This window comes from Cephus cinctus, unplaced genomic scaffold (assembly GCF_000341935.2).
Source record: "Cephus cinctus unplaced genomic scaffold, Ccin1 Ccin1_scaffold1031, whole genome shotgun sequence".
NCBI classification, from domain to species: Eukaryota; Metazoa; Arthropoda; class Insecta; order Hymenoptera; family Cephidae; genus Cephus; species Cephus cinctus.
In genome coordinates this window covers 23,361-48,420 of record NW_014333566.1, presented here as the reverse complement: position 1 = coordinate 48,420, position 25,060 = coordinate 23,361, and the positions used below count along the sequence as shown (strand labels likewise).

General features: G+C 36.5%; 6 protein-coding genes and 1 long non-coding RNA gene across 13 annotated transcripts in view; 4 read left to right on the top strand and 3 right to left on the bottom strand.

Annotated features, from left to right (window-relative positions):
- LOC107271667 (fibroblast growth factor receptor homolog 1) overlaps positions 1-5,654 on the top strand; it is a 31,265-nt gene extending 25,611 nt beyond the window's left edge. For 2 of the 4 annotated variants that reach the window (XM_025088876.1, XM_025088877.1), the window contains exons 3-11: positions 34-387; positions 536-913; positions 1,884-2,071; positions 2,249-2,381; positions 2,457-2,948; positions 3,029-3,527; positions 3,622-3,762; positions 3,849-3,954; positions 4,036-4,259. In XM_025088876.1, the coding sequence (XP_024944644.1) occupies positions 34-387; positions 536-913; positions 1,884-2,071; positions 2,249-2,381; positions 2,457-2,948; positions 3,029-3,527; positions 3,622-3,762; positions 3,849-3,954; positions 4,036-4,149 (2,405 nt within the window). In that variant the 3' untranslated portion in view covers positions 4,150-4,259. Of the gene's footprint in view, positions 1-33; positions 388-535; positions 914-1,044; positions 1,227-1,883; positions 2,072-2,248; positions 2,382-2,456; positions 2,949-3,028; positions 3,528-3,621; positions 3,763-3,848; positions 3,955-4,035 lie in introns of all 4 variants that reach the window. The other 2 variants (XM_015747909.2, XM_015747910.2) reach the window with 2 other exon arrangements.
- A 1,063-nt stretch (positions 5,655-6,717) lies between these two features.
- LOC107271668 (polycomb group RING finger protein 3) lies at positions 6,718-9,681 on the top strand. Of its 2 annotated transcripts, none has more exons than XM_015747912.2 (5): positions 6,718-6,939; positions 7,283-7,595; positions 7,664-7,809; positions 7,895-8,038; positions 8,121-9,681. In XM_015747912.2, exons 2-5 carry the CDS (start codon positions 7,319-7,321, stop codon positions 8,244-8,246), a joined length of 693 nt encoding a protein of 230 aa, XP_015603398.1. In that variant the 5' UTR covers positions 6,718-6,939; positions 7,283-7,318; the 3' UTR covers positions 8,247-9,681. The 2 variants fall into 2 exon arrangements, with proteins under 2 accessions (XP_015603398.1, XP_015603397.1); XM_015747911.2 differs by having other exon boundaries at positions 6,719-6,939; positions 7,297-7,595.
- Positions 9,682-10,978: 1,297 nt separating this feature from the next.
- On the top strand, positions 10,979-17,640 carry LOC107271660 (R3H and coiled-coil domain-containing protein 1). 3 transcript variants are annotated; one of them, XM_015747889.2, is made up of 8 exons: positions 10,979-11,233; positions 12,643-12,792; positions 13,068-13,198; positions 13,290-13,410; positions 13,525-14,569; positions 14,652-14,892; positions 16,038-16,274; positions 16,382-17,640. In XM_015747889.2, the coding sequence occupies exons 1-8, from the start codon at positions 11,154-11,156 to the stop codon at positions 16,444-16,446; spliced, it is 2,070 nt and encodes a 689-aa protein (XP_015603375.1). In that variant the 5' UTR covers positions 10,979-11,153; the 3' UTR covers positions 16,447-17,640. The 3 variants fall into 3 exon arrangements, with proteins under 3 accessions (XP_015603375.1, XP_015603376.1, XP_024944646.1); XM_015747890.2 differs by lacking the exon at positions 12,643-12,792; XM_025088878.1 differs by lacking the exons at positions 12,643-12,792; positions 13,068-13,198 and having other exon boundaries at positions 13,321-13,410.
- Positions 17,641-17,647: 7 nt separating this feature from the next.
- LOC107271661 (signal recognition particle subunit SRP72) lies at positions 17,648-20,632 on the bottom strand. The gene is made up of 7 exons (XM_015747892.2): positions 20,493-20,632; positions 20,069-20,186; positions 19,737-19,992; positions 18,825-19,667; positions 18,453-18,757; positions 18,154-18,366; positions 17,648-18,069 (listed from the first exon to the last, which is right to left on the bottom strand). Exons 1-7 carry the CDS (start codon positions 20,590-20,592, stop codon positions 17,934-17,936), a joined length of 1,971 nt encoding a protein of 656 aa, XP_015603378.1. The 5' UTR covers positions 20,593-20,632; the 3' UTR covers positions 17,648-17,933.
- Positions 20,633-20,736: 104 nt separating this feature from the next.
- Positions 20,737-21,747, bottom strand: LOC107271663 (general odorant-binding protein 56d-like). Its single transcript, XM_015747897.2, has 5 exons — positions 21,591-21,747; positions 21,417-21,495; positions 21,239-21,330; positions 21,036-21,141; positions 20,737-20,936 (listed from the first exon to the last, which is right to left on the bottom strand). Exons 1-5 carry the CDS (start codon positions 21,636-21,638, stop codon positions 20,854-20,856), a joined length of 408 nt encoding a protein of 135 aa, XP_015603383.1. The 5' UTR covers positions 21,639-21,747; the 3' UTR covers positions 20,737-20,853.
- A 711-nt stretch (positions 21,748-22,458) lies between these two features.
- Positions 22,459-24,779, bottom strand: LOC112494942. The gene is made up of 3 exons (XR_003060967.1): positions 24,675-24,779; positions 22,877-22,991; positions 22,459-22,660 (listed from the first exon to the last, which is right to left on the bottom strand). It is a non-coding gene; the product is annotated as an uncharacterized LOC112494942 (long non-coding RNA).
- LOC107271662 (general odorant-binding protein 56a) lies at positions 23,239-24,917 on the top strand. Its single transcript, XM_015747896.2, has 6 exons — positions 23,239-23,928; positions 24,030-24,117; positions 24,222-24,307; positions 24,411-24,516; positions 24,611-24,660; positions 24,734-24,917. Exons 1-6 carry the CDS (start codon positions 23,845-23,847, stop codon positions 24,749-24,751), a joined length of 432 nt encoding a protein of 143 aa, XP_015603382.1. The 5' UTR covers positions 23,239-23,844; the 3' UTR covers positions 24,752-24,917.
- The last annotated feature ends 143 nt before the right edge of the window (positions 24,918-25,060 follow it).

Below are 25,060 nucleotides of genomic sequence, written 5' to 3'. Positions count from 1 at the left end.
TTTAATACAATTTTGTTGGTCTCTTTCTTTCAGAATTAATTAATCCAAACGTAATCGTCACGCTCGGAGAACGTCTGAATCTACGCTGCGTGCCAAATTTTAACGCCGAGACGTCCTGGTACAAGGATAACGAGATACTTCGGTCAAACACGTCGCGCATGCGCGTGATGAGACAATGGATAAAAATCAAATTCGTTGAACCCATCGATACCGGAAGTTACGGATGCCGCGTGGAATCTGCCCAGGGTGTGGAATGGCGTAACGTATCGGTGATCGTTGAAAATCTACAGAACGACGGTATCCAGGAGAGCGAGGAACTTGGTAGCGTCCTGGGTGCTTTGAGGCCCGAGGAGGAGACGAATGAGCTCGAGATCGCCGCATCGAGAAGTAAGTAATTCATTCTGCAAATAAAAATAACGAATAAGATAAATAGGGACACGCGTGTACGTTACGTGCGCGTTAGATAAGTCAACGTCCTTTGAAAGTGTCCGGCTTAATTAACGATCCTCTCCATTTGTCTTGGTTGCTGTAACAGATCTACCGGAGACCAGGTCCCTTCATCTGGATGCAGACCTGGACAACGATAAGGGCGAGAATGAGAACGCTGGTGAACATAATAAAACGGCGCCAGAGAGTCCTCCGGCTTTTAATAAAACGGACGATATGCCAAGTTCAGTCGTTAAGCCAGCTGGGAATATGCTGAGAATACGCTGTCCCAGTGTCGGTAATCCAAGACCCAATATCACCTGGTTGAAAAACAATGAGGAACCGAAGAGAAGCCTTGGGACTGTTATACGTACCAAGTGGAACCTCAGGCTGGAGGATCTGGTAGTTCAGGATAGTGGAAATTACACGTGCATAGTCTGCAACTACCTGGGCTGCATCAATCATACCTACAAAGTTGATGTTGTCGGTAAGTTCATGTTGGATACATATTTTTCATATAGGTATATCGGTCTGGCTTATTGGTCCTCGGTCGGTAAAGTAGATTCTAAGAGACAGGACTTGCGCAATTGCATTCTCAATATGAGACGTAACATCTAGAACGATTCCCGCACAAACCGTACATCAACGAGGACTTCCCCAAGAACGTGACAGCCTTGGTATACAGCACCGTGACGTTCAAGTGTCCAATCATTTCGGATTTAGAGCCTTTCATTCAGTGGCTCAAGGTGTCCGAGTATCCTGATGATCGGGAGACTCAACCAAACGGCACCTTGCTAAAGGTATAGCCATACCAGACTACGTCCGGTGGTGGTTATTAGAATTTTTCCACGTTGACTCCCAAAGATCTTTGGGGTCATCTTTTTTTCTCTCTTCTCATTCACAAAGCAATAGGGAATTCTATTTTCGTTTTACTGTGGTGAATGGTCTCTGTGGGCTGCAGATGATTTTCTCTCGCACTCACTAAGTTCCTCGTTCTCGTCATCCTCTTCACTCGACTTATGGATCCTTTCAGGGTGATGGAAATTATTATCTTTGCAGAGAAAATAGTAAGGAGCTGAGACGTGGGACCTGCTATGGATAATTTTTTTTTTAGGATTTCAATCTAGAGACCAAAATGGCGAATATCAAGCATAATTTTTCTTTCTTACGTACCTTGTGGCTAATTCTCATTTTTTTATCATAAACTATAATCAATACTGCGCACTCTATCTATAATTTATATTTGTTACTAATACAAGCCATTCTACAGGGTGTTGGTTTACTTTTCTATCTATTTGGTGAATGGATTCAAAAATTTGTGATGAGCATTTTCATGGGGTAATGAAAAATAATTAACCCCCATGACAATTCTCTCTATTATCTACACTTCTTTTAGTGTGTCTAACTACTGTATGAGAATTCTGTAAAAAATGGTGGTTGGGTCTATTTTACCATAGAAAGCGTGAAGCACCAACCTATCCTGACCAGGGCACCGAAGAACACGACGGCTCTCATTGGAACGAACGCAAGCATGACCTGCGAGGTCCTTTCGAATGCCCATCGACATCTTGAGTGGTATCATGGCTACCATACTTCCTTTGACACCCTCAACAAAACCAACCAAAGCGTCCCGGTTGAGGTTAAGGTGGGCAGTTGCATGCACTAGTATCTTGTATTACTAAAGTGTCCTTTCTACCCTGTGTCGCTTATTTAGTTTCATATCTAACAAACATTGCTGTCAAAATAAATAAATATTGCATGACCAGGCCCTGTATGTCATTTTCGACATTTCTTTTTCATTGATATTTTTTTATCCCGTTAGGCTGACTCCTTAGAGAATCGGGAAGTATTGAAGTTGTATAACGTCACGGAAAAGGATGAAGGCTGGTACACGTGTATTGCCCAGAATACACTTGGAGAAACTTTCAGCAGCGCTTATCTGCGAGTAGTGGAAAGTAAGTATTTTTAGTGTGAACAAAAGATAATCTTACAGAATGATAACTAAATGTTTAAAATTATTTATTAAATAGCTCTGGACGAGCAGCGAATACCGTTGACCGCACGGCCGCAGACCCTCCTAGTAAACGTTCTGGCAGCTGTTTTGTTCGTTTTGTTCGCCATCGGTGTGATAGTCGTAATTTACATATTCCATCGGCTGAAGCGAGAAAAGATGAAGAAATTACTGGCGATTAAAACTGTACGCGACGCTGTGATCATACAGTGGACCAAGAAAGTCATCGTCGAGAAGCAGAACATGGTGAATAGCCAGAACGTCCAGGAACCATTGTTGATGCCGGTGGTGAAGATCGAGAAACAAAAGTCTACCGTCGCGGCAGAGGATAACAGTGGCGGAAGTATATCGGAGTATGAACTTCCGTTGGACAGCGCTTGGGAATTACCTAGGGAACATCTCGCCCTAGGTAACACCCTGGGAGAGGGTGCGTTTGGCAAGGTAGTCAGAGCACAGACCAATACGATGAAACCAGGAATACCCAGTGTGGTAGCTGTAAAGATGTTAAAGGGTGAGTAACGAATAAAGCTTTTCAAAATCAAGATTAATAAAGACGTTGAATAATCCAAAAAAAAAATGTTATTCCTCCAGAGGGACATACCGATGCTGAGATGATGGACCTAGTTTCGGAAATGGAAATGATGAAGATGATTGGCAAGCACGTCAACATCATCAACCTCCTAGGTGCCTGTACCCAGGGTGGTCCTCTTTATGTAGTCGTGGAGTTTGCACCTCATGGGAATCTTCGTGACTTCCTGCGGGATCACAGGCCATCATCAGGATACGAACCTACCATTGGCCAGGAAATGAAGGAGCGGAAGACACTCACCCAGAAGGACCTGGTGTCCTTTGCTTATCAAGTTGCTCGTGGTATGGAGTATCTCGCCAGTAGACGATGCATCCATAGGGACCTTGCGGCCAGGAACGTCCTGGTGAACGACGAGTACGTTCTGAAAATCGCTGATTTTGGACTAGCCCGTGACATCCACTGCCACGATTACTACAGAAAGACTACCGATGGCAGATTACCTGTCAAATGGATGGCTCCAGAGGCACTTTTCCATCGAGTCTACACCACGCAGTCCGACGTGTTAGTAAACGCGTTGAAACATTTATCAAATTTGATTTTGATAACACTTTTGCTTGCTGAAAATAATTATAAAATATATTATTATGTGCTTTAGATGGTCGTACGGAATTCTGTTGTGGGAGATCATGACATTGGGTGGTACGCCGTATCCTTCTGTACCTTCGGTTGAAAAATTATTCCAATTACTCAGAACTGGACACAGGATGGAAAAGCCGCCATGCTGTTCCATTGAGATGTAAGCAGATCTTGGTCCATTTTACTTTGTATCACAATAAAGAATATTTTCATAAAACTTCATTTGGTTATTATTCTGTATTACAGCTACATGCTTATGAGAGATTGTTGGAGTTACCAACCTAACGAGCGACCAATGTTTGGAGAATTAGTCGAGGATCTCGACAGGATATTGACAATAACAGCGAACGAGGTTAGGATCTTATATAAAATTTGTATCCTTAAAAAAATATTATAAATAACATACAAAAATGTCGTTCTTTTTGATTTATAGGAATATCTAGATCTTGGTTTGCCGCAGTTGGATACACCACCGTCAAGTCAGGAGTCAAGCGAAGCTGAAGACGACGACGAAAATGGTGAAGAGAAATTCCCTTACTTGTTGTGAAAAAAAAGATTAACATATGGGACCGATAAAGTCCCTGGTTTTATATGAACTTTGAGTTGAGAGACGAAAGAAGGAAAACAAAATCGGATCGAATCCCTATGTACTGAAGTGCCAAAGTGGATTTAACGCGGTTATGATATAAGGACGCGTTTGAGATTTCTGGAAAAGATTTCCGGCAGCGTGTACGTGCGAGTACGTTGGAGATAATAACCGACTGATAAAGCGAACACGCCAAATACATTATACAAATCAGTATTGAACAGTAGCGCGTATTTTGTAGAGTATAAGAAGCCACAAAAAGTAATGAGAGGTTGGAAGAGATGAAGAAAATTATGACGGGCAGGAATAGGCAGGAGTATGAACGTTGGAAGAAAGCAAGATAAAGGATTAATCGACTAGAAATCCAAAAAGGATATTTTTTATACAATCTATCTATATTTTCATTCGAGTCTTAAAGAATTGTGCCATTGACCACAGTGCCTACGTATCGTGGAGATCTACTTGTTGATGCGTTCAAGGAAATGAATTTAATTGGCCAATCGGTGGTGCGCATGATCCGTCATATTGTTTATGACGAACGATAGGTTGGATATCTTGATAAACACTAATATCCCCATGATGGATTTTTATATGTTTGATACAAAATGGCGGCATGATATTGCGTTTGTAACTAGTCAATTTATGAAATTCTGAATTTTTGTCTTTTTTTTCCTTTTCCTTTTTTTTTTTGTATGATAGAGCGTAGCGTTTCGTCTTAATGTTTCTACGTGCGTAATGTTTATAGCTTACGATTATCGCGAGGGCTTCATTGTAGTGACGAAGGTGACAAAGAACTTTTGTGGATGAAGAATGTAATTGCGAAGTCCTATAGCGTAGAAGTGCCTTTTATGAATTTATCCAAATGTTATGTGGAATCGTGGAGTTTTCGGGACAATTTTCATTCAGATGACTTTTCCGTGAGGGAAAATAAAAATAAAGAAAAAATTTGTTGGCGTTATTTTCCCAGGATACCCGAGATAAAGTGACCCGGAGCATTTAGAGAGCATTCAAAATGTACAGAGAGTGCGACACGTAGATAAAATACATAGTTTTTAGATAATTTATTCTTTGTAAAAATTAACGTTTCGAGAATTCCTCTTGAGAACTCTATTCTTTTTTTTTTACATTTACCCTGGCAGGTATTGTAAAACGGAAGGATCAACGTCCATCTTAAATTTACGATAACAAAGGGCAACCTGCACTTGTAAAAATACAACCGTAGATGTATGTAACATAATAAATACGTATGGATAATAGTAGCATAGCGATAGGAGCGTGATGATTGTACATATAGTAACGACTTTGTTTATTATTTAAAAAAAATTATCGTTACTCAGCACCTACAGGTAGCCAGTAAATCAGCATTTACCTAAAATACATAGAAAGTATAATGTGTATACTCTGTGTAAACCAATTGTAACGTGAGAGTTTCAACTCCAATAAATCAAATCTGTACTCTATTGAAATTCGAACCTTTTGTATCAGTCTTACTTGTCCTTATATTTTTCACTACTTTCTTTCGAGTAGTAATTTCGAGATACTGACCATTGGGTGATATCACTGGTAGCTACCCGAGTAGAATTTATCTTTACGTATATAGTATATTTTACATATATCAGAACCGCGCGGCACAGACTACACGGGCATGTCTAGTCTACATCGTTTCAATACTTTCTGTTATTGGAATTCAGAGCACTCCTGTACTTAATAATAATAGCGTTTTTATTGCCAAGATGTTACAGACAAAGGGCAAAAATCAGCTACATAAGTAACTGCTTTGCATTCTGACCCCTACAGATCACTGTCAGACCTGATCGTTATTACCTGTCATCTTAGCATATATGTAAGACGTTGTAAAGTCTTTCGTCTTCTTCCGTAGAAGATGTAGCACAATCCATTACATTTCATAACAATAAAATAGTAGAAATATCAGGTCCGTTGATTGGCAAGAACGTAGAATTCAGTTATTTCTCGCGCAAACTTCATCATGAACCAATCGGCATTGCGAAAAAGCGACAATGCTTTCAATATATTTTCGATTTGCAACAAATGAAATCTGACATGGATTTATTACTAAAGGGATATAAAATAATAAAAAAGAAACAGTACAAATTTATAGCGATCTTGTCGGAAACATTTTATCGCTTTAATTTTACCGAAAACAATGGCGACTAACATATAAATTACGAAATTTTCTATCAAACGTTCAATAAAGTGTCTTTTCGATAAATTGTATATAAATTGCGGACCTCAAAGGTACATTACCATTTACCGCACATCTCTCAATTTCCAAGTCAATTTTATAATAATTTATTACGATCCATGCGCATGTTGTAACTGTCATTAAACTTGTTTTAAGATAATTCACAAATCAAGAGTTGCTGGAGCGATCGCCTGTATACTTAAGTCGAAGTGAGACGCGTCGTGATCAGACTAATTGAAATAAATGATCAGACATATATAATGAGGCCATTAAGCCATGATTGATACGATCGGATTTAAGGTCGGCCCCTTAGAGTTTTCCAATTTTGCCACTACGTTGCGCCACTGTCAGTCCGTTTTGTTGTCATCAGCCACATTTACAATAAGTTGTTTTTACCAGATTTTTAGTGGAACCTTTTGTTCTTTTTTATCATCAACCATAGTGCCGTTCAACGAAAGAAAATGCTGGACCGAATGGGAAATGATTACTCAAATTTGTACAACCAGACTATCTTGTGAAAGTCATATCGACTTACGTTCCATATTAAGGTTAGAATTCGCTAACCCACTTTTTCATCAATCTTATTTAGCTAATTAATTTGAGTGAGGATTTATATATTAGTACATAAGTAAGGAGATTCAATCTTTGGACTAAGATGGACTATGTTAATTTTTTCTACTGTTCGTTCTCGTGATCTTTTTTATATCAATAATTAATGATTGTGACAGGAGTAGCAAGACAACTTCTTTTTGGCTTTGATTGCAGATCCTGCAATTTAAATTGATTAAGGGTTATGTTATCATTTGTCTTTTATTTTTGGTATTTCTTTTATTTTCCTTATACTCTAATTTTTTAAAATATTTATTATGCAATGACTTTGGATATCTTTAGTTAATAATTTTCAGGTGGTGACACCTATCGATTTAAATGGTGCTTACTGGTGCCATGGAGAGAAGGATAAAATTGAAGACCTTAAATAGCCATATAACATGTAAAATATGTCGGGGATACCTAATAGATGCAACCACAGTGACAGAGTGCCTACATACATTTTGCAAAAGCTGTTTGGTGAAACACCTAGAAGAGAAACATACGTGTCCAACATGCCAAATAGTTATACACCAGTCTCATCCCCTACAGTATATCAGTTTCGACAGAACTATGCAGGATATTGTCTACAAACTGGTTCCTGATCTTCAAGAAAGTAAGAACGTCATGATTTTTATCAATAACAAAACCAATACAAATTTCCTGACCACTATATTGTTTCAGATGAAATCAAAAGAGAAAGAGAATTTTATAGAGCACATGGTTTGCCTTGTCCTAAAGATGTTTTACCAAATGCTGGGGAGGTAGAAGAAGAAAAGGCAGCGGCAGATGCACATGCAGAATCAGATTATCATAGGGCAGATGAGCAGGTTTATTTTGAGTTCTTAAATACAATATCATCAATAATACACTTATATTACAAAATCATTTTGTAATGAAATGTATTCCCTATAGGTCAACGTGTGTCTGGAATGTATAAACGCAAGTTTGAAAACGCTGAAACGCAGATTCATTAGATGTTCTGCTCAAGCCACTATTACTCATCTGAAAAAATTTATAGCCAAAAAGGTCCTGAATGGTATGGAGAAATATCGAGACGTGAGTATTGCATAAAATCATTAAACATTATCAAAGTGTAATGATAACAGTAATTTTACAAATGTATATATTTTTTTCTCAGATCGATATTTTGTGCAACGATGAATTGTTAGGTAAGGACCACACATTAAAATTTGTGTATGTGACAAGATGGAGGTTCCGGGACCCACCTTTAAGGTTACAATACAGACCACGTATAGACATTTAAGGCTAATCCTTCCACATATAGGATTAACAATAGGGTCGAGAAAAAAAATGCGCTATTTTATTCCTCTCTGGTTCTATTCACCTGTGACCTTCTTGTACTTATGGTACTTAATTCTGTGGTACTCCTATATATCGCGCTCCCGCTAATCCTAGCTAGCAATGCTAATCTCGCGAAATAAGTGTAATTGAAGACGAAAAATGACGAATGACTTTTAGCGAGATGATTACACGAAAAAGTGTCATTGGAGTATTTTAATGCACGAGAAAGGACAACCTGGGCTATAATAAGAACTTCAGTGATCCGAATGTTGAAACTCTTCCTAATTATATCAAAACAACAAACGTATTGTATCGCGGTAGTACGTTTTTTTTAGCCATTTTCCGTAATTTCTCCTAAGAATTTGTTGCTCAGCGGTAAAACTCACTTTATCCAAGATAGTTATAAAAATCCATTATGATAGCTTGGCAGCGATTAGGTCAATTCAATTTTACTTACTTACGGTTGTAAGTTTTTAATTGCAGAGGCGAAGATAAATGACGATTCTGTTAAATAAGAAAAAATAAGAAAAACCTGTAAATGTGGCTGGTGCAGGGAAGTATTAAGAGACCGTCGGTAGTTTCCAGATACCGAAGAAAAGTATAATAATGCATTTGTCCTTAGGAACCACGCGAATGGCTTTACTTTTTAATTTTAAAAATTTTAGTACATAACAAATATAGAACTCGATTAATCTGTTTTGAAAACAAAAGTAAGATAATAAAAAAAAGACAGTAATAAACGAAGAAAAGCAAAAAAGAGAAAATGAAAAACAATGTACCGTATCTCGTCTCACTAGGGGATGGGAGTCGCAATAAACGCGAGTTTTCTTATAATCTATCCGAGTGTATATAGAATATTTTTGACAGAAAACTTCAAAATATAATACCGCTTTGAATTAGATTAACGATTTGAACTAACAGAACTAGGCCTGGACGTTGTGACTTTTTACCTTTATATGTTTATGCGCCGTACGTATTGTGTTCTTACTGTGAAATTTCACTCGTCTACGTCACTCCGGATGCAGATTTGAATTTAGTAGGAGAAGTATTTTCTAAATAAAAAAGAACAGAAATAATTAAATGACGAGAAATGGTTTTCGTGAAATACTCGTTTTCCAAGTGATTGTATTTTAATACTGACACTCCGAGTGAAATTGCCAGTAAAAGTTTGTCGCTTGTAGTAAGTGAACCTGTTTTATCCAATGTTAAAGGAAGCGTGTGATTGTACATAATATTTGAGAATTCGCGAGAATAAAATAATAAAAAATATTAAATTGGGAAAAGGGGAAATACCAATTCGCAAAGTAGCAGCATACGAGGATACTATGGCTTGTACGTTGTACACTGTGTATGTATCGCTATAAATTATTGAATAAATATGTTTTGTACAGTAAAAACCCTGTCTCATGTTATAAGGTTACGTTAGTTTAAGGAGAAAATAATGATGTGAAGAAATTGAATTCCACAACATTTGTGCAGCCTATACAATGCACTAATAACATTTTTTTCTTGAGACAGTTAATTGGACTGGTTCAATCGATTTGACTTGAAAGCGATTAAAACAAGATAGATGAGTAAAAGTAGAAGTCGTCGTCCTCTTGAAACGTGAAATAATTGTCATTTCAGTTACCGTTATAAATAATTGCTCACAAAGTATTTGAAACGAATGGTTAAAGTTTTTCCTATGTTTATTCGAAAGTGAAACAGGAATTGGAAAGATTCAAGAATGTTGAACCTTTCACTGGAACGTAACTCGTCGGAATCATCAATAAATTATGAAATTTAAAGGATAACCAAGATGTTTTCAGTCACCGAACTTAACTGAAAGTGAAGAACGGCATTCTTACACGGAATATCACAGAAAGTCTGTGGACTGTTTCATTTTCATTTCGTTCTGACATAATAGAAAAGCTGATACGGCATAGAACGCAAGGTTTCTGTACAGAAGACCTTGCCTTTCACTTTTACATACGCTCGACAAGAAACGATGAACGCTCGGTTGAAGTAATAACGAACAAAAAATAAAAAAAGCATATCGGCCTTTCTTCCGTATACACGAGACATCCTATATTGAAAATAAAAAACAGCAAAAACAAAAGAAATTCATATAACACACATTCTTGTCTAGTGCTAAGTCTGTTCCTGTTCTTTTATTCAGTTACTGAAAGATTTACCGTAATCTGGTATTGACTCTTGGATACCAATTATGTCGCCATCCCCCTATATGATAATTCCGAATTGTAACATTTAGCAGTAGGATGACGGGTTTCGAATTACATAAGGTTACGTAATTTCGAATTCGCGGCTCGACAACGTGTCTTCCAATTGGCTACGTGATTCACATTCCCAATATTTTAAACGGCCTTGGACAATTGCGCCACCTGCTAATAAAATTTGTTTCAAGATACTTGCGCAGTGTACAATTGCGCACTATAGTTAAAGATTTCTCCCCGTAAAAGACCGCCAATAAAACAATTAATCTTGTATGCCTGCAGAAGTTCATTTCAAATTACGGCTTAATAATCAGTAGTAATTGTCGTCAGTATCTCACTTATTAAATCTTTAATTATTTTTGTTTAATCCCCATAGTATCAATTCATTTTAAGAAAATTGTGACTTTGTAGAAGATGGTTCAAATTCTACTATGAACAACCGCCACCAGGCGTCTCCACGGTCATTTCAATACGCATGTGCGAAAGCACGTAGAAAAACAGCGTCTACGTGAATGTAGAAGTGTTCGATGTGTGATCGCCAGAGTCTATCGGTGGAATGGGGAATGCAGGAATTACATAGCTAAATATCCCCAATGAGTTCAACCTGTTTAATTACTATTTTAGTGCGCGGAATCGACGACCGCCTTGCGCGATAGATGAGTTTACAAGATAGCCTCTTCTCCGAGGACGTGGAGAACGACGTGACGCTCTTTACAAGCGACGCTAAGCGCAAAAGGTAGGTTGCCAAACATGATCATATTTCTTTTATACTAAATTGACGTAACTTTAGGTTATACCTAATGTACCTTGATGTTACTCCCACATACCATATTCGAATACTACCTGTTACTGATTACTTTTCTCCCAATGTCCGTCCCACAGTAAACATTGATCCTTGTACAACGTCACACGTATTCTCTAGTATAATAGGATTAAAAATTAAGTTGAGCAGGCGTCTCTATATTGGGAAACCTAAGAGATACAATGATACTATTAAGAACGTAGTACGAAGCAGATGGTTCCATCCATGATGTTTTCCTCCAATAATTTTCTCAAGTAAACTAACATTATATTCTAAAACAATTACCATTTATAGTTACGTCTTCCTGTATTGTTTTTATTACATTTTTTCTATTCTCCTCTTTCAGTATTATCTAACGGCATTCCGCGTTACGTTACTTGACCCAGAGTATCATTGAGTCATTGGCTATTCCGCATACTAAACATCCCAGTCTCGTTGCATGCTCGCTTTACCGGAATTTTTTCATGCGTCTTATATACTATTGTACTTACATGCTAAAATGACATGCTCGTCACGTATTCAAATGATTACATGATTTCTCACTGATGACAATTACAAGTAGTATACTTTTTTTTGGAGCAGCTTTTAAATCCATTTCTTTCTATTGTAATGATGCAATAGGGTGTTGATGATTTAAGTTTAGTCCTTGATTGATTTCTTTTATTTCATGTAATACATAAACGCTTATCGACCTAGGCTCGGGTTGCGCAATTGATTTTTTACTAACTTATCATTTATTACCACCGTGCTATGGCTAAATATAGATCATGAATTATGGTATATGATCGTATAACCGATATTCAGTAGTGCACGGCAAGGTAGTATGGTCTGTATAAAGAAAATAATCGCTAGCTGGATATGCCTTAATTTACGATTTGTTCCACTTGGCTGACTGGAATGCAATTTTCCTATCGCGTAATGCGAAATCGAAGAAGAAAACTATCAATTCTGTTTAGTAATGACTGCATAGTTTGAAGTGACTTTTACTTTGAAATTCAACTTTTTTTAATCGTACGATTACTTTTTGTATTTGCGGAATTCTCACGAGATTACCAGTGAATCTGCTGTACATAAGTATAGGCTAGATGTATATTCAGATATAGCAAATCTGATTTTTATGGAACAATTTTAATTGGATGAGTTTTTGGGGAATTACCAGCGACTTTTCGACTTCAGGAAGCCGGCGAAAGAGAAAGTTTCGTTATGTAAAAGTTAGTTGGTGCTTAACAGGGACCCCACTTGTGGGCCTCACGATTGCCTCTTGTATTCATGTTCTTCCGTTCACTTCTTCCAGTTCGGTTTTACTTTCAGACTCGAATAGACCGGCTTGTTTTCACTTTCAGAGTGCTCGTGTTTCCACCTGTAAATAACTACAGGCGATTCCTGATACATCAAATCGTACAGGATTCCTTTTCTGACCTTTTACACACGTTTTCCATTGGTCAGGGTCTTGCAAGAAGGACTGTTGTGTGTTACAAGACTGATCTGATCAGGTACAACGAATGATCCTAGATAGAAACTCAACCTGTGCTTATCAGACAAAAATAAGCTTTTAAGAATGCTTATTCATGTGAAATCTGTGAAAATATTCTCTTCCGATAGCTTCAAAAAAAAGACGTCAATGAAGATAAGTCGATAAAATGAAAAATTTAGAATCATTTGAAAGTTGTCTATATTTTGTATATTCAAATCCTAAAGCATTCTTTAATAGCTACACAATACGTATCGATTCGTATCGTAATAATACATTGCTTCTTTAATTGAAAAGGGACCCAAAAGTGAATGGTGGCCAATCCAAAATTAGCAGTGCTACGAAACTATCGGATTCGGCCTGTGCAATGGGTGTTGAAGGACAGCGTTCTCTATCCGTGTCTCCGGAACATTCACGACAGAGACAAGGTGTGTGATTTGAATTCAGTGCATTTTCTGAAGCAGACTATGGGATAACATAATGTGTTGAATGACGGTGTGCTGATTTGTGTTATTTTAGTGAAATCAGTTCCCACTGTTGAAATATATAGACCTCCTGCAGCCAGAAGACCCAAAACCGAAACTATCGTGGAAACCCAACCAGCAGATACACCCACTACAGAAATATCTACTGGGGTCAAGTAAGTTCCTAAGATGAAGTATCCATTTACGTTTTATAGTAGAGAAAAAATTACTTCATGAACAGAATTTGCCATGTAGGATTTGAACACTGATAATTGTTCATTATTTAATAGATCTACAAGGCAAAGGAGACCGGATCGCGCGGTCTATGTTCCTAGGCATCGAAGAAGTAATGAAGCAGAGGGTAGCCCGTTACCCCAAGAACCTAGCCGCCCTGTACGTTCAACACGTCATTCAACTCCGAAATCTACAGCAAGTCCTGTCGTAAATGAATTAGAACAAAATCACAAAGTTCAAAGTACTGAATCGTTCAAGAAAGAAGTGGAACCACGTAGCTCGACTAGACACAGAGAAACAACAAATGTCGATCACAATTTTGAGTGCAACGAAGAGAAAAAACGGGATCGCCCGACAGAATCAAAGTGTAAACAGATGAAAGAAAGTAATGAGGATTACCGTCAAAGTTCATCGTCAAAGATAGACAAAGAAGAGATCTCTGAACAGGACAGTGTAAGAGAGAAGTCTATAAGTGGTGTGTCGAATCTTGAAAAATCTCAACAGGAAGCTGTTCCTACTATTACAGAAAATCTTGAGCACATACAAAGGACGTGTATCGAGTCTGCACCTGAAGTATGTGAACGTATTTCTGAAGCACTTATCCTGAATGCAGAAAGAGAACAAGAGGAACGCTTATCCGTGTGTGAAACTGCTGACCCGAGCCTAATAGTCGAAAGTGATGTAATTAATTCTGAAACTATAAAAAATCCCATTAGCATAGAAAGGAACAACGGAGTTAGTGAGATTAAGACGACAGTGATCATGTCGTCAAATGTAAAAAAGGATCGTAAAGCAGAGGAAGATCTTATAAATCGTGAGGATGTGGTGAATCGTAAAAACCGACGTATAGTGAGACAAAATGTTGTATCCGACGTTCTTATAATTTCTGAGAACGAGCGTAAAACTGAGGTCGTAAGGAAAGAAACACCTGTCGTAGTGCCAGTATTATCAGTCGAGAAAAAAGTTAAAAAGATAGAAAGGCCTAAAAGTAAACCTGCATCGCCGCCATCACCGCCACTTAAGGTAAATCGTGACGAATGCGATTGGGATAGTCTTTTCGATGACAATGGAGAATGTCTAGATCCAACTCTTATCGAAGAAGTAAGTATCATGACATAATCAAACAAACTAGTTATTATTTCTTTATCGATCTACTTAAATATTTCATGTGTCCTGTTGACAGCTAACCTCAGCGGTTGGTGAAGTTAGTATAGAGCAGCCAAAAAATGACTATAAACCATATACTAGACCTGTAGAAGTATCGAATGATGAATTTGCCCATGTTGTGGAAATATATAATTTCCCATCGGATTTCAAAACCAGCGACTTAGCAGCTGTATTCAGCCCCTTCAAGAATGGCGGATTTGAATTGAAGTGGGTGGATGATACTCATTGTCTTGGTGTCTTCAGCAGTCCACTTATCGGTGAGTTCCAATGTAGGATAATTAATTCAAGAAACTAGCGCACCTATTTTCCCAGCTATCGATTATGTTATGCAATGCTGGTAAGATAGAGGTTGTGTTACGGCCAGAAAGTGAAAGTCAAGAGCTGTACAGGGAGGGCGACCATTATTACATCAGACAATCTTGCTAAGGGTCAGGTATAGTGTTTATAACAGTATAACAGTCCTCACTATGATTATAAATCTAAATTCTTTTAAGCTAGAAGTTTTAAAAATTACATACGCATTTCATTTTAATTCTATCTCCTTACGGAACCTATCTAGCAACAATTACCTGACTCACATTCCACAGTAACTAATCATAAAAAGTGCCATGTTACTGTTGCATGCTGTAAAACAGTGCACTGCTGAGATAGCAATCTTTGGACTTCCTCATTTCTCTAGGAAGATTTAAAAATCGAAGGTGATTTCTCCTTTCTTAAGTCATGATTGCGTGTCGTTTACCTGTGGAAAACTTTCCATCACGTAGTCTCAGGTGTCGAGATGTAATGAAGCGATCATACAATAAAAGGGGACTCAAGAATTTAATAGTCCATCGAATCTTTATAATTGTTCTGCAGCCGATAAGTCAATCAATTGATGATAAATGAAGTTTTTTCATCAATAAGATCAACGAAAATCATTGATACTCCAAATAACTCATTGTATCTAGTTTTCTTTTCCATTAGTGTTAAACCATGGTATCATCTATTACTTACAGTAATTACAATACAAATTAGTAACAGCCTGTCTAGAATCTTTGTGAAAGTAATATTCATACTCAGTGGTTATAAATGTAATGATCCAGGTAGTATAAATTCCTCATGATTCTAGTAAATACGCAAAATGCACAGAAATTTCATATGAGCTTATTTGTGATAAACGAATGAACAATTGACAAAGCATTCCAGTTACTTAATAAATTATTACAGTCTGGATATCGAAGTGCAGTCCACAAGTGCATATATGTGTTCATAGGAAGTTTCTACATCGTACTTTCTATCGCTAATCAGAACCAACCTACATTACGCAATTCGTGGGCTATACGTGAACGTAACCCACATACTTACATTGTACACTTGCTACATGCACTAATAATATATTGAATATTCTTAATGTTTTTATTAGCTGCTGAGGTCTTGGCATCGGATCATCCTTTCGTGAAGACACGTTCTCTCAGCGAAGCCACCGCCTTAAGTAAAACGAAAGCTAGAAGAAGTGCAGAATTTCTGCAGCCATATAGAACACGTCCAGAGACTTGTGCAGCCATAGCCAGGAGACTGGTTACTGGTGCACTTGGTGTCAGATTGGCAACAGCTCGCGAGGAGCGGGAACGAGAGAAGATCGTATTACAAGAGGCAAAGGGTGAGATTCTTATTTAGAATAGCAAAAAGAAATACAGAGAGAGAGAGAGAGAGAGACAATGAAAGGTTATTCTCGTGATTTCTATGTTTTCTTTTTCTTTCCTTTAGAAAAACGAAGACTCGCTAAAAAACAACGAGAAGATGCTTGGGAAGGCGTGATAGCAGACAAGTAGCACCCGTACAGTAAAGTAAATTATGTTAAATCGAAAGGACTCCTGGATAACGCATTTACAAAGTGAGTCCATCCGTGTCTCGCTCATCTAGCCTATTACATTTTTCTTTTCTTTCGTAATACTCGTTCCTGAACAAATATACTATTTGTTGAATAAATATATTGTATGTTCAGCTAATGATTATACCACCGGTAAATGGGTTTTGGGTATATACATGTTTTCATGGCTATTGATGAACGCGGCACGGAAAACAAAGATAATTGTGATTCAACGACGTTCCCGAATTTCCATTGAAATTGTGAACGCGCACTCGTATCCTATTACTTTCGGGGTGTAGGACGATTTTGTACGACACGATTGATACGACTCTATAGATTTAAGTTGATTCAAGATATTCATTCACGTGCATATCATACGACGCAACGTAAAGAATTATATCCACACCCACTTCGCACGTGATAATTATCTGGATACCTGAGAAATTCTAGTAATTATTTTAACCTGAAAATCTGTATTTTCTATGACAATAGCTTTTGTAATGATATTTATACGTTTTGGGTTGCGTCATTTTGCATCTGTGCAAAAGGTAATTACCCTTATGTGTAATAGACAGGAACAGTTTTCTTATCGTGCAATTTCTAATACGAGACAATAAGATAAGTGAGAATCAGAGGGACTTGTTCAAAACTTTTTACTTGTTGATGCTTTCGCAAAAGAAAGCGCAAAGAACGAGATTGGATCTTAAATTAATTGTTGTAAATGGAACTATGCAGAAAAATAAAGAGAAGCGTCTATTCTCTTGGCATTATCGTCGCTTTTGTTCATCTTGGTGTGAGACGTTTAAGAGATGATGAAAAGATCGTGTAACGTAGATCGATGCAAACACAAATTAACACGAATGTTGTGCCACAATATCTATTATTATATATGTTTACGTAATTGTTAAGACCTGACGCACAATCAGTTGATGAAGTGTTGTATACATACTAGTGATTTAACGTGAAACCTCAATGCAGATTGTATTTTTATATACAATTGTTACCAATTGGGAATAAAAGTATGTATCGCCAAGTCCTAGTCATTACGCAGGAGGCATGTTACCTATATTCAATGTTACGTTGCAATATGTAATCAGCTAAAGAAGAAAAAGGCATTTGTCGGAATGACTAATAAAGATATTTTATGTACTGCGCACATATCGTTGCTTTTGTATTCTCTATATTTAATATACCCATTACAATTCATTTTCAGGTAACTCTCGGAAATGTCATTTGAAAATACATGGGTGGCATGATGAAGACACGCAGTTTTAAATTTAGTGAATTTGCATCCGGTGATTCAGTTGCGTATTTACAGGTTTTGGTAGAAAGTAAAAAAATGCATTAAAAATTTTTCACTCTCATAGTGAAAACGACTTTCTATTACTTTTTCCTAAGAGGAAACACTGAATTTTTTATTTTGACGGTTATACTGTTTTTGACTTTCTTTTACCACTTGCCACCTTTCTTTTTCTTCTTTTGCTGAACTTTCCTTTGTTGTTGTCTTGGCCCTGATGATTCCACTGCTGGACTGTGTCGAGGATTCGGAGATGGCTTGGCGTTTGCCGGCATTTTCGTGATGTCACTGAATACACAACATTTCGTGTAAGGAATGCATATTCTCTTGAATGAGTTAATTAATAAAAAGAATATTTAATATAAAACTTACTAAAGGTCGCTAGCTCCAGCTGCAGCACCCTGAGTTCCTTTCATGGCAGCATCCCTATTCCTACGATCCCGTTTCTTTCTGAAACCACTTCTTTCGTGTCTTGGTAACCATCTTTCAGGATCAGGAGGAACATTAGGATCGTAATTCTTTGGTAGTTGTCCCTTGCGTTTGCGCTTCTTATTCTTCTTCTGCGTCAGATCCGCTATGGGTTTTCTAAGGATCAACAAAAGAAATTGGATAATCAACCACATCAAAATGGGAATTGAGATTTGATATTTTCGATAATAATTAATGCTTACCCAGGAGATGGTTCCACTTTACGTTTTACCACCTTGGTGCCGATTACCCAATTGCTGCTTTCCAGAGCGTCGACATCTGTCGTTTCCGCTAGGTGATGTAAAGGTGGTAGACGTTTTGACAAAAGCTGTGCTCTGGCAGGATCAAACTGGGCGTATGCTATTACCAATTGCGCTAATGTTTTAGTATCAGTTGGAGATGCGGCGAGTAATTCTTCTAAACTGGCAGCTGCTGCACTGACTTCACCTCCACGAAGATGGAAGTCAGCTGCTTGGCGCCATAATGTTCCCAGGTTTCCTGTATTTTCCTAAAGAGTTGATGAAGAATGTATTATTCAAATTCATCATTTAAATGATTGAATGATTTCCACGTACCTTATTCTTTTTGTAATAATTTACAGCTTCCTTCAGCACAGCCGAAGCCTTATCGCGATTGTTATCTGCCAGAAGAAGAGTTACAAGGGCACTAACTATTCCAGGAAGTGATCTCTCTCTTTCGTTAAGATTTTCTAAAATTTTTACTGCTTCTTTCCTCTCATCCTGACTCAGCAGTAGCTGCACACACGCTAACTTCAACGGCAGCTGCTTATCCCCAACTGCGTGAGCACTCAATAATTTTGCAGCTTCCTTTGCTTTGCCTTCCTTGCTCAACTGAACAGCCTTCACCAGAGTAACGTCCGCTGTTAACTCCGGATGCTGGGATGCGAGTTTGTTGCACAGTTGCTGGCAATGTTCACCTTGATTGGTGTACATTGCTAGTAAGCATTGATTGTAAGCGATGCTTCTTCTTTGTCTCGATGTTAGCTTGTGCTCCAATCCTTCATGAGTAGCACTCTTCATCCGCTTTTTACTGTCGAAAACATTTTGGTCCTTGTTCAGAGTGACCAAATTGTTACTAGCTACTGCAACCAGAGCAATATCATCTGGTTTGGCTTTGAGAGCTGCAGCGTATAAAGTTTGAGCTTCCTTCTCGCGACCCTGGATTTGTAAACAGTAGCCTAGTTGGACTTTTATGATGCCAACTTCATCTTCTATTTCTTCCTCTGTTACTCCATCTTCTTCGAGAGCTTCACGACACATTTTCTCAGCAGTCCTTAACTTTTTCTCAGCCTCTGCTAGGATGGCTCTATCACCGTTGTTACCATGAGCAACTAGCTGACATGCAGCATTGTAAGTCAACTCATATGTAGTTTCCCTTAGGGTTGGAACCTCCAAATCCTGCGATGAAAAAATAATATTCATATTTTTGTAGTTTAGTTTAAGGTATTTATAAAAAACTGTAATTACTGAGCCTTCGATGGCCAAGTTGACCAGAACAGCAGCCAAATTAGTTTCCCTTTCATCTTCGTAGTCATCATGGGTATTTTTAATAATGTCACGGTATACTGAGAAGCAATCTTCATACTTTTCAAGTCTGTACAGAATCTGTGCTTTTAGTTCCTTAAGTTTTAGCGATGGATTCTGTACACTTTCAACCACCTTTAAAGCCTCCGGCACTTGGTTTAAACGGTATAAACAGTATGCCTTTTCAAACTCCAAGTTTCTGATATGCAAATCAATAAGACAATATGGAATAACTAGAAAAATTTAGATATATATCATATTTGTATAATTCTTACGAAGACAATTTGGGGTTCTTGACAATGAATTGCAGTGCATCATTGAATTTGGACAATTGGATAAAACAAATAATTTTACAATGGAAAGCTGCTTCTTCGTCCTGAGAAATACCTAAAACTGAACATAAGGAAAGTATTTAGATAATAAAAGTAGGGCATATCAAGGTTTTATTGCAAATCATAACTAATATCTAAATTTCAAGAATTATGCTATTTAACAATATATTCGTTGTTATTTGGAATCGAACCATTTCAAGTTTTTTACAATATTGCCTTATTATTTAATTAGAATTTGAAATGTTCGTTCACAATACTAAAAAAAAATATGAACTTGGAGATCTGTAATGAATAAAGATCAGAACAAGTAAGATTGAAATTGGGCGTTCAAAATAAATTTGTAGAGACATCTATATAAAAAACATACTTCTATTTGCGGTCTTCAAGGCTCTTTCGTACTCTCCATTTTGTCCTAATTTATTTAATTCCGCGTATAATGCAGAAAGATTAGTTTCCTTCGAAGCCATATTGGCCACTGTTCTCTATATCCAACTTGTTCCAACTGTATGTGCCACGGTCGTATAGTCAGCCACATTACAGCCATAGAAGTACGAAGCATAGATAGTTTTCAGGGGTTCTTATTATTCACATAACATCAACGCAGACTCAGATAAACTATACCATAATCATAAATTCTTTATTTTTAAATTTACGTATACACAAGACCTCAGAAATCCAGTTATGGATGCAAATACATATGTCAATCAATCATGAACGTTCCATGCAAATTAATTCATGAGAAGAGGAACATGTTTTTGGTCGAGATAACACTTTAGGACTTTTCCTGCAGTTTCGCAAGCGTTAGCACCAGCTGTAACAAAGCAAGTCAATGAATTAACATAAATATTGTCTAGATTGTCCAAAAAAGCCCGTGCCGTTCTCTTAATAAATCAGTCTCAAAAGTACGTACTTAGTCCCTTGCAAGTATTTATGATGTTATCTGCCTGGTCCTTCGGGATACTGGAAGGAATTTTGGAACGAATCACTTCTTCGTTGATCTTACCATCGGGATCCATCTAAAAAAAACAAAAACGACGAAGGCAAAAGATTAAAACTAAATTTCAAACTTTTGTAGAATTCACGAAAAATCGATTATCAGGGCGCCCAACTTACAACTCCAATTTTCTTTAACAAGCAAGCAGAGAAACATGCTAACTTTTCATCACCATCGGAGTAGGTACCCTTCTTGGCAGCCTCGATAACAGCTAAAGTAAATAATGTCAACTTCATTAATTACCATTCTCATGGAAAAACCTTATTGTTACGTAATATTTATTAAATATTCTCTCACAAGGATCAACGCCAGTTTCCTCAATACAGGATTCTTTATAAGTCTTCAACTTGGTGATTTGTTCTTCGGACAGTGCAGCCTACAATGTTAAGAGAATTTTATAAAAAATTTCATCTCATCCATAAACTGTTGGTAAATCTAAACCAAGTAATACTTGATTATCCTCAAACTTACCAAAGTACCAGCAATGCACAAAGCAAATACAGCCAGGAAGGTCTTCATATTGACAATGATAAAATAGCTGACAAACAAGCAAGTGGTCCGTTTAAACAGTTACTGAATGCTGCTTCTATGATTCCTTTTCCTTTTATACGTTACCATCTACATTAGCGTTAGGGATTACATACGTGAAGAAGCTGTCGACCAATACAGATAAAAAGTCTCCTACCAACTACACGGCTGATGACCATCGAGACGCGAAGTTGCTCCTTATTAGCCTTTGAGAGGCAAGTCTGGCCAGTTTATTTTGATTAATATACATATATAATTATAGTTAAAACTGGTCGTAATAGCCCCTCGGGTTACTGTTTATTATGAACGTTTATGAATTTTGGACTTTGAGCCTGGTTTAGTAAAAGTATTTCTCGTTCCATTAATATGGCATTTTTATTCCTAATAGATTTCGTATAGTACAGATATAATACATAAATTTGACGTTTTATATTTTGCACATTGTATTGTTCATTTGCTACGCAAGTGAATCGTAATACAGTAACTTTTATTACTTCCGTGACAATTACGAGTGATATTCCTAGAAATATTACGTGACAGCCAATTATATTATGTTTGAACGTGTAACAAAATTATAAGACATATTTACTTAGTGATTAAAGATGTATCTATTGCGAAATTCTATTTTTAAACAAATTCTTAATTTATTTTTTACCCATAATTGCAATGAACATTGAATCGATGAAAATATAACAAAAAATTAATTCTGGTCGTATTGCATGTAATTTAAATAAATATTATAAATATCAAACATGCATAAAGAAATTATGGATAACAATTCTGAAGGATTAAAATATTATTTGTTCCAGGAAATCAAAATATGATTCTGGTGGCAACAAATCAGAATCTTATGTTCCCAGGAAGTAAGTGAGAAAAGAATAAAGGCAAATACAAAGTGAGCAAATTATAGTTAATAGAGGTTATCATCAAGCAATTATCATTGTTTCTGGCGGAACTAAATGATGGGTACATCATCCATAATGCCATGAGGCATCTTATGTGTTATGATGCTTCTGTAATAAAATGAAACATATACATGTATATATTAATTGTATTTCAAATAAAATCATATTGACCGTGGCCTGTCAACGTTGCTATTGGGTAGTAATAATTTGTTTACGTCATTCTGTATAACGCAATTCAGCATTCTCCTTAATTTTGTTCTCTTCATTGAACCTTAGAACAGACCCCCTATAGGAAACCGGATTTATCTGATTAGCAGTACTTACTAAAATGTCTAGGTCTTTGCCAGACAGACTCTTATTATTTATTGTTCGACAATGCATGTGTCAATCATGTGGCAGGAAGTCATTGATTAAATAACAAGCCATCACCATCATCAATCTGAAAAAAAACTCACTTGGTTAGTATAGTATTAACGAATTTCCTATTATTTTGATAAACCATGATATAATGGAGGATGCGAATTTTACATTCAATGACGATGATGCTGACTCAGCTAACAATTCTGTATTTTTCCACAAATTATAATAACACACTGGATATTGCTATATAAAAATGTTTACTGGGATTTATATGGCTAAAAAATGCAGGACCTAAAGGCAACGTTTCTAAGCTTCTTCTCTTTTTTTTTTTTAATCAAGCATCATGCAACGTTTTGAGTCAGTGTTACTTTGCTACTAAATTTCTGTCTCTCATAAATGACATTTAAATTTATATGAAATGTTATTAATCATTTGATACTTCATTATTATATTTTGGCAGTTTTAGTTCTCTTCGATTTTATCATATCGATTCAATTCTAATGAGCCGCTAAGTGCGGATCAGTTGACGAAAATACGTGAAGTTGCCAATAAATGTTTCGTAGACAAAAGCTTACAGAGCGAATTGAAACGGATGAAGTTATGAACTAATTATATTAAAAAATAAAGAATAAAAAATTATTTAAAAATTGTTTAAACAAATGTTATTTATTTTGACAATCAAGAATATTATACCATTGTTCATTATATAGCTATAAAAACAGTCAGTAATAAAAAATCGCATTAGGCATTGTACAGTTGTAGTGAATTGTTCTGAATAATAATAACGCTTTTTAAATTGGCTTCATTACCATGAGTCGCGAAAAAAGAAAATAACGGCAAAAAGAAAAATAAATTAAAAAATTTGTGTAAAAAGTAAATTAGTATTATATCCCAGTTGTCGAAAGTCGAGTTCGCGCCAATTTGCATATAAAATGCGATTTTCAGTCCGAAGTTCAACATTGCTCATCAAAATGAGGGTCCAGGTATTACCGTTTTGTCTACTTGTGATGATTTACGTAAGTGTGATCCGATCAAAGCTTTGTACGATCTAAAAATTTAATTTATCAATTAATTGAACTAAGCATTTATTAATTACACTCTCTACTTTACATCTCAGACAACTTGTTTCACTTTGGCATTGAAAATACCTATGACAATGCAGAAACATCTGAAGCCCTGTCAAACAGAATTGAACCTAACTGATAGTAAGTATATCTTAAAGATTTATTATCGATATATATATGAGCCATATTCATTATTGAGATACAATTCCATATAAAATAATTGTATTAATTCTACTAAAATTCAGGCACACTTATGAATATCGAAAAAAATGACGAGAAAAGAGAATTGAGATCGTGTTTGGGTGCTTGTATGTTAAAGAGGGAAGGAGTTGTAAGTATTATACCAATATGAAGGAATTTTTAATTTTAGAAAAAAGGCTTGTATTATATAAATCAATAGAAATAATCGCATTTTATATATGATCATTGTGCAGCTTAATGCTAACGGGACGTTTAACAAAATGAAAGCCATTAATATAATTGATCCTCGTGTATCAAAAGAGGATGCCTATAAGGCTATTGATAATTGCCAGAATGAAGGTACGTACAGCATGGATGATTCTTAGCATGGATGATTCGTTGCAATTGTATTTCCAGAGATAAATATATAGGTATCTTGTTTTCTTTCCTATAGTATCCAAGAATATATGTGAAACGGCCGAACTGCTTTATAAATGTTTTACGGTAAATGAACTCACCGGATTAATCACATGATTACTACGTAGCGACACATGTGACACTCCAATTTACATTTCAGGTATACAACGTGTTATAATCTGGATTCGTTTTACAAGAAGAAGTATTTCTATAATAAGAAGAAAAAAGAAGTAAAAATATCAGAATCCAGTCGGCGGCATAATGTGAATTTTCGATTAATAAAATCATGAATATATATATATATTCCTTTAGTATCCGAATCAATAAATTTATAATAGCATCAATGCAAAATATAATCATATTAAAGATATTGATATACTGGGTCATACAATCCAAACGTACTACCTGAACTTAGTGCGACTATTTGATTCCTATGGTAAAACCATTTAGGTGGTGCGTTTCGGATGATTAACCGAGTATATATAAT

Excerpts from the sequence above, each read along its gene's own strand:
- LOC107271663 (XM_015747897.2), bottom strand. The coding sequence starts at position 21,638 with ATGAAGACCTTCCTGGCTGTATTTGCTTTGTGCATTGCTGGTACTTTG. Across the intron at positions 21,496-21,590 it reads TGTGCATTGCTGGTACTTTG|GCTGCACTGTCCGAAGAACA; the intron begins GTAAGTTTGAGG and ends TTAACATTGTAG. Across the intron at positions 21,142-21,238 it reads TGTTAAAGAAAATTGGAGTT|ATGGATCCCGATGGTAAGAT; the intron begins GTAAGTTGGGCG and ends TGTTTTTTTTAG.
- LOC107271660 (XM_015747889.2), top strand. The coding sequence starts at position 11,154 with ATGAGTTTACAAGATAGCCTCTTCTCCGAGGACGTGGAGAACGACGTG. Across the intron at positions 13,411-13,524 it reads GAAATATCTACTGGGGTCAA|ATCTACAAGGCAAAGGAGAC; the intron begins GTAAGTTCCTAA and ends ATTATTTAATAG. Across the intron at positions 14,893-16,037 it reads CTTCAGCAGTCCACTTATCG|CTGCTGAGGTCTTGGCATCG; the intron begins GTGAGTTCCAAT and ends TGTTTTTATTAG.
- LOC107271661 (XM_015747892.2), bottom strand. The coding sequence starts at position 20,592 with ATGGCTTCGAAGGAAACTAATCTTTCTGCATTATACGCGGAATTAAAT. Across the intron at positions 20,187-20,492 it reads CTTGAAGACCGCAAATAGAA|TTTTAGGTATTTCTCAGGAC; the intron begins GTATGTTTTTTA and ends CCTTATGTTCAG. Across the intron at positions 18,758-18,824 it reads ATTATTACAAAAAGAATAAG|GAAAATACAGGAAACCTGGG; the intron begins GTACGTGGAAAT and ends TCAACTCTTTAG.
- LOC107271662 (XM_015747896.2), top strand. The coding sequence starts at position 23,845 with ATGCGATTTTCAGTCCGAAGTTCAACATTGCTCATCAAAATGAGGGTC. Across the intron at positions 23,929-24,029 it reads GTCTACTTGTGATGATTTAC|ACAACTTGTTTCACTTTGGC; the intron begins GTAAGTGTGATC and ends TTTACATCTCAG. Across the intron at positions 24,118-24,221 it reads AGAATTGAACCTAACTGATA|GCACACTTATGAATATCGAA; the intron begins GTAAGTATATCT and ends ACTAAAATTCAG.
- LOC107271668 (XM_015747912.2), top strand. The coding sequence starts at position 7,319 with ATGGTGCTTACTGGTGCCATGGAGAGAAGGATAAAATTGAAGACCTTA. Across the intron at positions 7,810-7,894 it reads ATCATAGGGCAGATGAGCAG|GTCAACGTGTGTCTGGAATG; the intron begins GTTTATTTTGAG and ends TATTCCCTATAG. Across the intron at positions 8,039-8,120 it reads GTATGGAGAAATATCGAGAC|ATCGATATTTTGTGCAACGA; the intron begins GTGAGTATTGCA and ends TTTTTTTCTCAG.